General features: G+C 42.6%; 1 protein-coding gene across 1 annotated transcript in view; it reads left to right on the top strand.

Annotated features, from left to right (window-relative positions):
- The window catches only part of LOC134326693 (adhesion G protein-coupled receptor L3-like), a 537,600-nt gene that overhangs the window by 510,771 nt on the left and 12,669 nt on the right, over window positions 1-14,160 (top strand). Inside the window, exons 20-22 of the mRNA XM_063008876.1 lie at window positions 4,472-4,640; window positions 8,690-8,815; window positions 11,272-11,368. Coding sequence (XP_062864946.1) covers window positions 4,472-4,640; window positions 8,690-8,815; window positions 11,272-11,368 — 392 coding nt within the window. The remainder of the gene's footprint in view (window positions 1-4,471; window positions 4,641-8,689; window positions 8,816-11,271; window positions 11,369-14,160) is intronic.

The raw sequence follows: 14,160 nt of genomic DNA, 5'->3' as shown, positions 1-14,160 counted from the left end.
CCAGGAGCTCCGCTTTCCTCCAACAGTCCAAAAACATGCAGTCAGGTTAAGTGGAGACACTGAATTGCCCTATAAGTGAGCGGGTGTACGTATGTGTGTGTATGTGTGTCAGCCCTGCGATAGACTAACCCCCGTCCAGGGTGTTACTGTGTGTGCCTTGTGCCCATTGAAAAGCTGGGACAGGCTCAATATTTTATTGATAAATAGATTTGACATTTTGGTTTGGAAATGTAGGTTCGAAACAGCCTAGCCAATGAGTGGGGTACTTGTCAGTGTTCCCCTTAGTGTCAGTCCAAGCCCGGATAAAATAAGGAAGGTTGGGTCAGGAAGGCATCTGGCGTGAAAACCATGCCAAGCCAGATCCACTGTGGTAACCCTTAAATATGAGAGCAGCAGAAAGGGTGGTCAGTATCCTTTCTATATGGAGTTTGCATGTTCTCCTCATGTCAATGTGGGTTTCCTTCATGAGCTCCGGTCCAAAGACTTGCAGTCAGAACAAATGGAGACACTGATTTGCCCTAGGTGTGAATGTGCATGTCTTTGCCCTGTGATGGACTGGCGACCTGTTCAGGGTGTTTTCTACCTTTCGCCTGGTCAATTGTACCCACGCTGGCCTTGAATCGGTGGTAAAATAGACATTGAATGAATAAATGTATGTAAACTTGGGCCACTCAGGTGGCGCAGCAGTAAAATACGCTAGCACACCAGAGCTGGGATTTCGAATACATCTTATCGAATCTCAGCTCTGCCATCCGGCTAGGCTGGGCGGCTATATGTACAACGTTCAGCTGCTGTTAATAAAGGGATTAAGCCGGATAGGGACCTCATACAACCTCTGATGGCTGATTGACAGCGTCTGCACAGAGTAGAGGAATATTTACAAAGAATTATATTATTTTATATACACTGATCAGCCAGAACATTAAAACCACGTCCTTGTTTCTATACACATTGTCCATTCTATCAGCTCCACTTACCATATAGAAGCACTTTGTAGTTCTACAAAGTACTTTTATTTCTCTACATACTTTTTTAGCCTGCTTTTACGCTGTTCTTCAATGATCAGGACCCCCACAGGACCACCACAGAACAGGTATTATTTGGGTGATGGGTCATTCTCAGCACTGCAGTGACAATAACATGGTGGTGGTGTGGTAGTGTGTGTTGTGCTGGTATGAGTGGATAAGACACAGCAGCGCTGCTGGAGTTTTTTAAATACTGTGTCCACTCACTGTCCACTCTATTAGACACTCCTACCTAGTTGGTCCACCTTGTAGATGTAAAGTCAGAGACGATTGCTCATCTATTGCTGCTGTTTGAGTTGGTCATCTTCTAGACCTTCATCAGTGGTCACAGGATGCTGCCCACGGGGCGCTGTTGGCTGGATGTGTTTGGTTGGTGGACTATTCTCAGTCCAGCAGTGACAGTGAGGTGTTTAAAAACTCATACAAGCACAACACACACTAACACACCACCACCATGTCAGTGTCACTGCAGTGCTGAGGGGTCCTGACCACTGAAGAACAGCATGAAAGTGGGCTAACAAAGCATGCAGAGAAACAGATGGACTACAGTCAGTAACTGTAGAACTACGAAGTGCTTCTATCTAAGTGGAGCTGATAAAATGGACAGTAAGTGTAAAAACAAGGAGGTGGGTTTTAATTTTATGGCTGATCTGTGTATATCAGTATATACAGATGGTTAGCCAAAAAACAAATAAAAACAACAATATAATATCATCGTGCAGGGAAATTCTCATACAATTCTTATGCATAATTGGCTAATTTAAATGCTCATACAAACCCAAACAACTCATTAAATAAGTCAGAACTGCTTTTTATAAGTTATGTCAGCCAGCCAGTAATTCCGAGCACTCAAATATTAATATACTCTATCACTGAAATACAGTCATGGGTAACAGAAAAGAAAATAATAAATGAGAGAGGAGAGAGAAGCGCATCTAAGCACAGTCCTGGTTAATGTATTCACTCTCACTCCACCCATATTTTATAACATTGCTTTCTGAGAGGCTGCTAATGGTCACAGAGCAAGAATACATTTGCTACAGTCTTACACACTACTGAAAAGTTATAGTCCACGTTCTCAATCTATTGCAGCAAATAAAGCAAGTTATAACTGATCTGTCTCACTTTTAATATAGTTTCTTGCTACCTTGCTTGCTGTTTCCCAATGTCTGTATGGAAATGAGTGTTAAAGCCCTATTATAAATTCACCCTGTTCCTTTATCCCTTTACTTCATAACTTTCATTTACTATCCCTGCTCTTGCTTGTTTTTCTTCTCTACCCATGATGCATTGCCTAATTATCTCACCCTATTTTAAGTGCTAACATACTCTGATTTATTTTTCTGTAGAGTATTTTTTACTTAGTTTTCTTTTCATCTTTTTATGTCTGTTTTTTAAATCATGATTCTTATGATGGAGAAATAAAGTAAGCATAACCTGTTCCTCACCTCTGCCTTTCTCCTTTCTCTCAAAAATGAAAAAAAAAACCTTTTCTGTTATTAGGCTTTCCTCTCATTTATTGCACAATATAAACCCCTGTCAATCAACGTGAAAGCTCTTTATTTAATAATTCTCACATTCCAAATAAATTCAACCCCCCCCCCCCCCCCCCCGACTTATTTTATAACCTTAATATAAGACAGCAGTGCTAAAGCAATAATGCACCCAATACCCCATGCCCTATTCCTCCACACCCCTTGTACACTATGCTATTAATACCACGGCTTTATGAATGAAGAGATAAAAAGGCCACAGTACACTTCCTTTCTTTCATATTTTACCCCAGTACCTGTCATTTTCCTCACTCACTTACTCACTTTCTTAATTGCTTATCTAATCAGGGTCGCGGGGGGGGGGGCTGGAGCGTATCCCAGCTTTTCAATGGGCGCGAGGCACACAGTAACATCCTGAACGGAACACCAGTCCATCGCACATACACACACCCATTCATAATGAATTGCCCATATAGGGCAATTCAGTGTCTCCAATTAACCTGACTGCATGTTCTTGGAGGAAACCGGAGCTCCCGGAGTGAACCCACGCAGACACGGGGAGAACATGCAAACTCCACACAGAAAGGACCCGGACCTCCCCACCTGGGGATCAAACCCAGGACCTTCTTGCTGTGAGGCGACAGTGCTACGCACCGAGCCACCGTGCCGCCGTGAATTTTTATACATTAAAACCATCTTTGTTGGTAAAAATGACCGTGGGTGCTGGAGCCTATCCCAGCTTTTCAATGGGCGCAAGGCACACAGTAACACCCTGGACAGGGCGCCAGTCCATCGCAGGGCACACACATACACACACATATACACACACACCCATTCACCTATAGGGCAATTCAGTGTCTCCACTTAACCTGACCATGTTTTTGGACTGTGGGAGGAAACTCACACAGACACGGGGAGAACATGCAAACTCCACACAGATAGGACCCGGACCGCCCCGCCTGGGGATCATACCCAGGACCTTCTTGTTGTGAGCCGACAGTGCTACCCACTGAGCTTTTCCCTTATTATTTATATTTTATACATTAAAACCATCTTTGTTGGTAGAAATGAGAAGCCCTGAATTCAAATGTGATTTATTCTTTCTCGTAATTAATCAGTACTATGTGTACTCTGGGAGGGTGAGGGCTAGCATGTGCTTTCTTTGAGACAATGACTCACTAAACCTGTGATCAGCTCCCCATTGATTAATAACGGAGCCCGGATTGCCATCCCTTTTTCACCGAGACCAAGGTCAATTGTGCAATCCTGGGCTGTTGGCAGTACGTAGTTGTGGTATCCTTGGGGCTCTCAACTCAGTCGAGTAATGATGGGTGAATGCTTTACTGTTACCCTTTGTTAACCAAGACAAGGATAAATTGATAACTAGGCAACAAGGGAACTGAACTATTCCGTTATTTTGGAACCCTTGAGGTAGGGTGGTATACTGGTGCAGTGTAGAGTTTCCTCTTGGTCTAATTTTGTGTTCCTCTGAACTGTTCCTTGGTTTAAAGTAAATGTGAATTGAATGTGAGTGTGTTGCCCTGTGTTAGTCTGGTGCCCTGTGTAGGTGTTTATAGAAGACGCTCTGGATTCACCACGACAAGAATAACACAGTTGCTTTATTGATTGTACAACTACCATGAGACTTTTATTTTAAACTATAATTAAAAGACTATGAGTTTAAGGTAAACAGGCTGCCTTTCTGTTTCTTTTTTCCTCCTTAACAGGCAGGTGTTATTACATTATGTTACAATATGCAAATTGAGGCTATGCAACACTAGTTTACAAGGAAAGCGGGTGGGTGTCATTTGCATATTCGCCTGGATTTCTTTGTGGATTTTTATTGTGTGATGATATCTGACTGTCATGAACAGTCATGTCAAAGCCTGTGATATTTAATTTGAGTAAAACAACATCGTTTTTACATGTATTATGTATCTGTGTGTGTTTTAGATCATGGGTGATTGGAGCTATAGCTCTGCTGTGTTTGCTGGGTTTGACCTGGGCATTTGGACTTATGTACGTCAACGAGAGCACGGTGATCATGGCCTACCTGTTCACCATCTTCAATTCTCTGCAGGGCATGTTCATCTTCATATTTCATTGTGTGCTGCAGAAAAAGGTAACACACACCCATACATTTCTGAATAAATTGAACTAATGCTCTTTTTCAACAACGTAAAATCTAGGTTTTTATGAGTTTATTATAAAATGGAAATTCAACACAATATTCTACATATCTGGGTCACAGCACAGAATTCTGATCCAAAGGTTTTTCTTTTTCTTTGTTAAGCTTTAATAGTATTGTTTAATGATATGCTTTTAATATAAAGTGACACTTCGAGTTTTGTTTGCAATTTTAGGACCTGATAATGCCGGGCCCATTTACTTTGTTCTTAAATAGAATTGGTGGTACAGTGATTTCAAAGCCTGTAATTACTCTGGGATGGCTCCAGGTTTACCTGTGAAAACATATTATCCACCTGTTCTTCTGTTGTAATTCTTATGGCTCAGTCTGATAGGGCTAGTCAAAGTAGCTTTCTACACTGATCAGCCACTGATCATCAGTCCATTTTACCAGCTCCACTTACCATATAGGAGCACTTTGTAGTTCTACAATTACTAACTGTAGTCCATCTGTTTCTCTGCATGCTTTGTTAGCCCCCTTTTATGCTGTTATTCAATGGTCAACTCGCCCTGTGGCCAGCGTCCTGTGACCACTGATGAAGGTCTAGAAGATGACTAACTCAAACAGCAGCAGTAGATGAGCAATCTTCTCTGACTTAACATCTACAAGGTGGACCAACTAGGTAGGAGTGTCTAATAGAGTGGACAGTGAGTGGACACGGTATTTAAAAACTCCAGCAGCGCTGCTGTGCCTGATCCAGTCATACCAGCACAACACACACTAACACGCCACCACCATGTCAGTGTCACTGCAGTGCTGAGAATGATCCACCAACTAAATAATACCTGCTCTGTGGTGGTCCTGTGGGGGGTCCTAACCATTGAAGAACAGGGTGAAAGCAGGCTAAAAAAGTATGCAGAGAAACAGTCAGTAATTGTAGAACTACAAAGTGCTTCTATATGCTAAGTGGAGCTGATAAAATGGACAGTGAGTGTAGAAACATGGAGGTGGTTGATCAGTGTATATGGGCACCAAAAGTTACTAGCTTGTAGTCATAGCCATAATCACTTATGAGGAATTGGCGCATACTAAACTCCAAGATACAGAGTATACCCCTACTGACCCAAAAGCACAAGACAGGTTGGATCCAACTTGCTTAAAACCATATAAATAACCTATGTTTTGGGATTCTGTACTGAGGAGTGATGAATCAAAGCTGGAACTTTTTAGACCTATGGATCAGCGGTATATCTGGAGAAGGCAGAGTGAAGCATACAGTAATAAAAAAAACACCCTGCCAACAGTAAAGCATTGCAGTTGGTTGATGATGCTCTTGGGCTGCTTTGCTTCCTCTGCTACTGGAAACCTGGAGCATGTTGAGGGCAAGATGAATTCAATTAAGTATCAGGAAATCCTAAAAGAAAGCATCATGCCTTCTGTGAGGAAGCTGAAGCTTGGGTGTCATTGGACCAATGATCCCAAGCATACTTCAAAGTATACTGGGGCCATTACAGTTGCCTGACTTGAACCCCATAGAAAATCTTTGCAGCATACAAACCCAAGACTACTAGTGAGTCCATGGCACTTGAGGAATGGGCTAGTATTCCTCAGGGACACTGTCAGAAGCTGGTGTTTGACTATGTATCATGCCTGCAGCTGGTCATAAAAGCAAAAGGGTGTTCTACGAAGTACTAAAGACACTTATCATGAAGGGTTGAATAATTCTGAGATTGCAGAAGTCATTAACAGTGGTGTTTGGAGAAAACACTTATGATATTGATTGGTTAATTGCAAACAGCTGGAAGTTTTAGTAATAAAACCAATTTTTAATGGGGGTTGAATCATTTTGATTGCAAAAACTTCTAAACTTAAAACTTTTCCCTCTCTGCCGCTCAGGTGGTACAGCGGTAAAAACACACGCTAGCGCACCAGAGCTGGGATTTCGAATACATCGTATTGAATCTCAGCTCTGCGATCCGGCTGGGCTGAGCGGCCACATGAACAACGATTGGCCTGTTGTTCATACAGGGGTGAGGTATTAAGTCGAATAGGGTCTCCTCGTAACTGATGCACTACGACCTCTGCTGGCTGATTGATGGCACCGAGGCGGGGAAAGAGCGCTGATCAGGGTGTGTCTCTCCGTACACATGGCTGATTCGCATATATGCACTCACCTAGTGTGGGTGACAAGATGCATACGGCTGCTGCCCACGTGTCGGAGGGGCGTGGGTTAGCTTCGTTCTCCTCAAATCAGAGCGAGGGTCGGCAATAGTGGAGAGGAAGCGTGGGGCAATCGAGCAATTAGACACGCTAAAAAAGTTGGGAGAAAAAGGGGAGAAAATGCATAAACTATATACAGTGTATCACAAAAGTGAGTACACCCCTCACATTTCTGCAAATATTTCATTATATCTTTTCATGGGACAACACTATAGACATGAAACTTGGATATAACTTAGAGTAGTCAGTGTACAGCTTGTATAGCAGTGTAGATTTACTGTCTTCTGAAAATAACTCAACACACAGCCAATAATGTCTAAATAGCTGGCAACATAAGTGAGTACACCCCACAGTGAACATGTCCAAATTGTGCCCAAATGTGTCGTCGTCCCTCCCTGGTGTCATGTGTCAAGGTCCCAGGTGTAAATGGGGAGCAGGGCTGTTAAATTTGGTGTTTTGGGTACAATTCTCTCATACTGGCCACTGGATATTCAACATGGCACCTCATGGCAAAGAACTCTCTGAGGATGTGAGAAATAGAATTGTTGCTCTCCACAAAGATGGCCTGGGCTATAAGAAGATTGCTAACACCCTGAAACTGAGCTACAGCATGGTGGCCAAGGTCATACAGCGGTTTTCCAGGACAGGTTCCACTCGGAACAGGCTTCGCCAGGGTCGACCAAAGAAGTTGAGTCCACGTGTTCGGCATCATATCCAGAGGTTGACTTAAAAAAATAGACACATGAGTGCTGCCAGCATTGCTGCAGAGGTTGAAGACGTGGGAGGTCAGCCTGTCAGTGCTCAGACCATACGCCGCACACTGCATCAACTCGGTCTGCATGGTCGTCATCCCAGAAGGAAGCTGACGCACAAGAAAGCCCGCAAACAGTTTGCTGAAGACAAGCAGTCCAAGAACATGGATTACTGGAATGCCCTGTGGTCTGACGAGACCAAGATAAACTTGTTTGGCTCAGATGGTGTCCAGCATGTGTGGCGGCGCCCTGGTGAGAAGTACCAAGACAACTGTATCTTGCCTACAGTCAAGCATGGTGGTGGTAGCATCATGGTCTTGGGCTGCATGAGTGTTGCTGGCACTGGGGAGCTGCAGTTCATTGAGGGAAACATGAATTCCAACATGTACTGTGACATTCTGAAACAGAGCATGATCCCCTCCCTTCGAAAACTGGGCCTCATGGCAGTTTTCCAACAGGATAACGACCCCAAACACAACCTCCAAGATGACAACTGCCTTGCTGAGGAAGCTGAAGGTAAAGGTGATGGACTAAACCCAATTGAGCACCTGTGGCGCATCCTCAAGTGCACCTGTGGCGCATCCTCAAGGGTGGAGGAGTTCAAGGTGTCTAACATCCACCAGCTCCGTGATGTCATCATGGAGGAGTGGAAGAGGATTCCAGTAGCAACCTGTGCAGCTCTGGTGAATTCCATGCTAAGGTTAAGGGAGTGCTGGATAATAATGGTGGTCACACAAAATATTGACACTTTGGGCACAATTTGGACATGTTCACTGTGGGGTGTACTCACTTATGTTGCCAGCCATTTAGACATTAATGGCTGTGTGTTGAGTTATTTTCAGAAGACAGTAAATCTACACTGCTATACAAGTTGTACACTGACTACTCTAAGTTATATCCAAGTTTTATTTCTATAGTGTTGTCCCATAAAAAGATATAATGAAATATTTGCAGAAATGTGAGGGGTGTACTCACTTTTGTGATACACTGTATATATATATATATATATATATATATATATATATATATATGAAAAACCTCCCTCTCTGACTCGTGTGTGTCTGTGTGTAGGTTCGTAAAGAGTATGGGAAATGTTTAAGGACTCACTGTTACAATGGAAAAAGTGTGGACTCCTCAATGGGCTCAAGCAAAAGCTCCAGCTCTCGCACCCCCGGTCGATATTCTTCTAGCTCACAGGTACAAACACACACACACACCCACACACACACTACATAAAGTCATGACAAACAACACATTTTTACCTGTTCTCACATGCTTGCACTTCATAGTTACAGAGACGTTACGTGTCTTTTCTCTGTGTGTTTTCTCTCTCTTTCTCTCATCACAAGGTCCACCACCAGCCTTGTATGACAAACTGCTCACAGTTACAGTACGAACAAGTAATTATCCACTTTATAATATCCTACATCCAATTCATTACCGGTGCTTTCCTTCATTCTCCCAGAGCACCAGTGCAATATTACCAAAACGCACTACACGCCCCAAACTGTTTGATATGCTTAAAGCAAGCATAAACCACTTTGATATCCTGCCTGATTGCTGTTGTACTGGCTTATATGAAGCGTGCTAGCTCACAGCCTCGAGACCCTGCATGATTAGCATTTAGCTTGCTGCCGATGCCCGAGTGCGAGTGTGTGAGCTCAATGATGCAATATAGTGCCGAGGTGTCTCACCTTAATTGCATGCGAAGGGAATTGGTCGTTAAGACGGTCTGGCTATTAAAATAAATTTGTTTGTTATTATTCAGTTCATTTACGGTACAGGCTAACAAACAAATTCATGACACACACTGGTTTAATGTCTCAGGTCATTAAATTAATACCTGAGATGCATAGCTGCATGAGTGTTTTATTTCATTTTGATCACACAGTCTAATTTAAGATTGTTTTTTACCATGTTGTTATATTTAATAATAGATTTACATACCTGCACCAGTCCAGTCTTCAGAATAGCTCTCTTAGCTTCGGCAAACATTATAACCATGAATAATGAATGAATACTAACTTGTTTGTAGTTTAGTGTGTAGTGTAATCAGATTGTGAAGTAGAATGTGACATTAGTAGGGTAACTTTAGGACCCATCATTGCCCCTAATCCAGCACTTGAACAACCTGATGCAGACAGTGCCCTAACAACACAAATAAAGCCACCTCTTACCCGCAATTTTCTCCCCTAATCTAGTCGTATCCAATTAGCCTGGTTGCATTACGTTTTACCTCTACCGATACAACCCTCCACTGCTGACTGAGGAGCTTCACAACTGACACACCGACACGTGTGCAGTACCGACTGCATCTTTCCACCTGCACGAGGCGAGCTCATATGCGGATCAGCCTTGTGTACAGAGAGCCACACCCTGATCAGCATTATTCCCCGACTCAAATAAGCAAGCAGAGGTCATATCTGCAATACCTGGTCCAACTCATTCCACCCCTGAACAACAGCCAATCGTTGTTCATGTGGCCGCCCAGCCGAGCAAAATGGCAGAGATTCGATACGATGTATTCAGAATCCCAGCTCTGGTGTGCTAGCGTCAGTTCAGACAGACAGTCAGTTCAGACAGCATTTTTCACCTGCACGAGTCGAGTGCATACACCGACGGGCACTGTGTACGGAGGGCCACACCCCCATCAGCATTATTCCTTAGCCCTGTGCAGGCGCCATCTGTCAGCCAGCAGGGGCCGCAGTTGCACCAGTTATGAGGACCTATGATCCGACATTTTTTCACCCTCTAACCCTGAACAACAGCCAATCGTTGCAGCCGCCCAACCAAGTCGGAAGGCAGAGCTGAGATTCGATACAATGTATTCGAAACCCCAACTCTGGTGTGCTAGCATACTTTACCTCTACGCCACCTGAGCGGCTCCATTCTACACTCTTAATGCAAGGATTAATGTTCTAGTTTGTTTTATTTTCTAGTTCAGATCTGTAGTTTGTTGTTTTTTTGCTATTATAATTTTTTTTTTTCACTCTTTTCATTTCAATTTTGTTTTATTCTGGCAGTAACGCACCCCCAACATGATGCCAATCTCTCCCGGGGCCTGGCCACCCCAGAATACATAAACACGGTATTTGTTTCAAGTCCAGAAAAGACTTAATTCATCAACTTCTTGATAAACAATACACATGTGAAAACACACAAACCGCAAAAACTGGCTGTAAATAAAAGAGCACTGATTTTCACTTTGTTTTATTTATTTATAAAGTATAGAGTGGAAACAACAAGTTAGATTTTCCTCCCCTGAAACGAAGCACTGTAGGATTTCTTTCATCTGTATTCATGCTCCGTCACTCTTTCGGTTCATTTTCTGCTTTGACTGCATGAACAGCACTACTAAAATGAAATGTTCTTTACTTGGAAACCAATTTGACTCTATATGCACTGTCATACTGAAGCTCTGTCTCTCTGCCATGCACAACGACTTCCACTGTAATTACAGAATTCTGACAATGTTTAACAAAACACTTCTGTATTTGTTATCCTGGTTTTGCTTCCATATTCATATGTTTTCATATTTATTACCCTGGTTTTGCTTTCATATTTATTATACTGAGTGTACGTTAGAGATGGACGGTGAGGCTGACCTGATCGTGATGTAACGGGCTCTAATAGATGGTGTATGTTCTTTTCAGAGTCGAATTCGTCGGATGTGGAATGATACAGTGAGAAAGCAGTCTGAATCATCCTTCATTACTGGAGATATCAACAGCTCTGCTACAATCAATAGAGGTATGATTACAAAAACATGGACACGTTAGGTGCTAAAATTTAGTATGTTGAGCCTTGACTGTTACCTATATGTGGCAAGATTATATGCAGTTGTGTTATACATTTTGGTAATGACAGTCTATTCCAGTTTGATGCAAACCATTGTAATGCTAAGGAGCTTGCCCACCAATGTTGGCGGTTTTTGGATCACAAATTTTGATTTCATCCAAGCATCAGGTGGCAATTTGGGTTTTTCCTCCTAACCTTGGAAACGAAGTCACTAGCTGTGGCTAAATATCATCATAAATGAAAAATTAGGAGCGCATTCCATTACGTTAATTACATTTCTGGAGCTTTTTTACATCCCCATATGAATAATAGCCTGCTTTCACCCTGTTCTTCAATGGTCAGGACCACCCACAGGACCACTACAGAGCAGGTATTATTTAGGTGGTGGATCATTCTCAGCACTGCAGTGACACTGACATGGTGGTGGTGTGTTAGTGTGTGTTGTGCTGGTATGAGTGCTGTCCACTCACTGTCCACTCTATTAGACACTCCTACCTAGTTGGTCCACCTTGTAGATGTAAAGTCAGAGACGATCGTTCATCAATTGCTGCTGTTTGAGTTGGTCATCTTCTAGACCTTCATCAGTGGTCACAGAACGCTGCCTACTTGGCCCTGTTGGCTGGATATTTTTTGTTGGTGGACTATTCTCAGTCCAGCAGTGACAGTGAGGTGTTTAAAAACTCCAGCAGCATTGCTGTCTTATCCACTCATACCAACACAACGCACACTAACACACCACCACCATGTCAGTGTCACTGCAGTGCTGAGAATGATCCACCACCCAAGTAATACCTACTCTGTGGTGGTCCTGTGGAGGTTCTGACAATTGAGGAACAGCATGAAAGGGGGGCTAACAAAGCATGCAGAGAAATAGATGGACTACAGGTTGGCAGCTTTAAGTATTCTTCAGCAAATCAAATGATCATCCACATATTGTTCACGATTATGCTTTTGAACTTCACTGATACTCATTATTAAACTTTCTGCATTTTTAAACACTGAAAACACAGATTTGTGTATTTAGTTGAGTTTATGTGGGCTGGGTTAAGAACACTGTGTTATATTCAGATGGTTTTAGGACAAACTGCGAAAAAAAACCCTGAAATTACTCGTACCAGCTGCTCCAGGCTTATTTTCTGCTAACTGTAGGAAAAATATGCACTCTTTTTCTTTAGTCTAGAAAAAAATGGATCTTTCAAGTGCTGAAAGTTTTTCACGATGCAGGAAGTGAGTTCTTATCGTTTGTTCACCCGCTGTGGAGTGACTCATTTTCTCTCTCGCAGTCTTCATTCTCTCCAGAGAACGAGCACTCGCTCTTGTTTTAGATAGGGCTTTATGTTTAATTTATTTTAGCGGGTTTGTTTATTTCAGCCCGATCAGCACAGATATGAAACGCATCCAGATACCTCCCAATGGACCATGTTTTATAATATCTTTAGCTTTTCTTAGGATTATAATAAGTCAATAACTTTTTACTGTCAGACTGAGTACAATCAGAAATCATCTATATGATCAGAGGTTTTTTAGGAGCGTCGTCAGAAAAGAATCAACCTACCAACTGTGCCTACCGTTTGCGATACTTTAAAGGAAGTTTCAGAGGGATGTGTTTTATAATCAAATGAGACCAAAATATAGTACATTTGTTTTTAGAGACAAATTGTTACAACAATATTTTTACCTATTTCATTGTTCTTGGTCTGTTAAATGCTGTTCTTTAATGGTCAGGACTCTCCCAGGACCACCACAGAGTAGGTGTTATTTGGGTGGTGGGTCATGCTCAGCACTGCAGGGACACTGACATGGTGGTGATGTGTTAGTGTGTGTTGTGCTGGTATGAGTGGATAAGATACAGCAATACTGAAGGAGTTTTTAAACACCTCACTGTCCCTGCTGGACTGAGAATAGTCCACCAACCAAAAACATCCAGCCAACATCGCCTCGAGGGCAGCGTCCTGTGGCCACTGATGAAGATCTCAAAGATGACCAACTCAAACAGCAGCAATAGATGAGCGATCGTCTGTGACTTTGCATCTACAAGGTGGACCAACTAGGTAGGAGTGTCTAATAGAGTGGACAGTGAGTGGACACGGTATTTAAAAACTCCAGCAGCGCTGCTGTGCCTGATCCAGTCATACCAGCACAACACCACCATGTCAGTGTCACTGCAGTGCTGAGAATGACCCACCACCCAAATAATTTACAGTCAGACTGAGTACAATCAGAAATCATCTATATGATCAGAGGTTCTTTAGGAGCGTCGCCAAAGAAGGATCAACCAACCAACTGTGCCTACAGTTTGCCATACTTCAATGGAAGTTTCAGAGGGATGTGTTTTAAAATCGAATGAGACCCAAATATAGAACATTAAAGCACGGTGGTGAATTTATAATGTTATAGGACTATTTGTCTTCCAAAGGAATCATGCATTGATTTATGGACTTCATAAAGTGTTATTATTTATTATTATTAAGTGCAGTCGAGCCATTTCGGACTCCTGGTGACCTAGTGTTTCTCCAGAACATCCTGTCTTGTGTTTGGGTCTTCAGGCTTCTGATACCCCTTTTCCACCGTCACGGATCCGGCTCCGTTCTCGTTCACGAACTTAATTTTTTTTATATATATATTTTCTTATGCATTTTCTCCCCTTTTTCTTCCTTTTAACGCGTCCAATTGCCCGATTGGGTCATGCTTCCTCTCCACCAATGCCAATCCCTGCTCTGATTGAGGAGAACGAAGCTAACCCA

The sequence above is a fragment of the Trichomycterus rosablanca genome, chromosome 14 (assembly GCF_030014385.1).
Source record: "Trichomycterus rosablanca isolate fTriRos1 chromosome 14, fTriRos1.hap1, whole genome shotgun sequence".
In the NCBI taxonomy this organism is placed as follows: Eukaryota; Metazoa; Chordata; class Actinopteri; order Siluriformes; family Trichomycteridae; genus Trichomycterus; species Trichomycterus rosablanca.
Note: the sequence above shows the minus strand (reverse complement) of the source record. Positions and strands in the feature narration are given on the sequence as shown.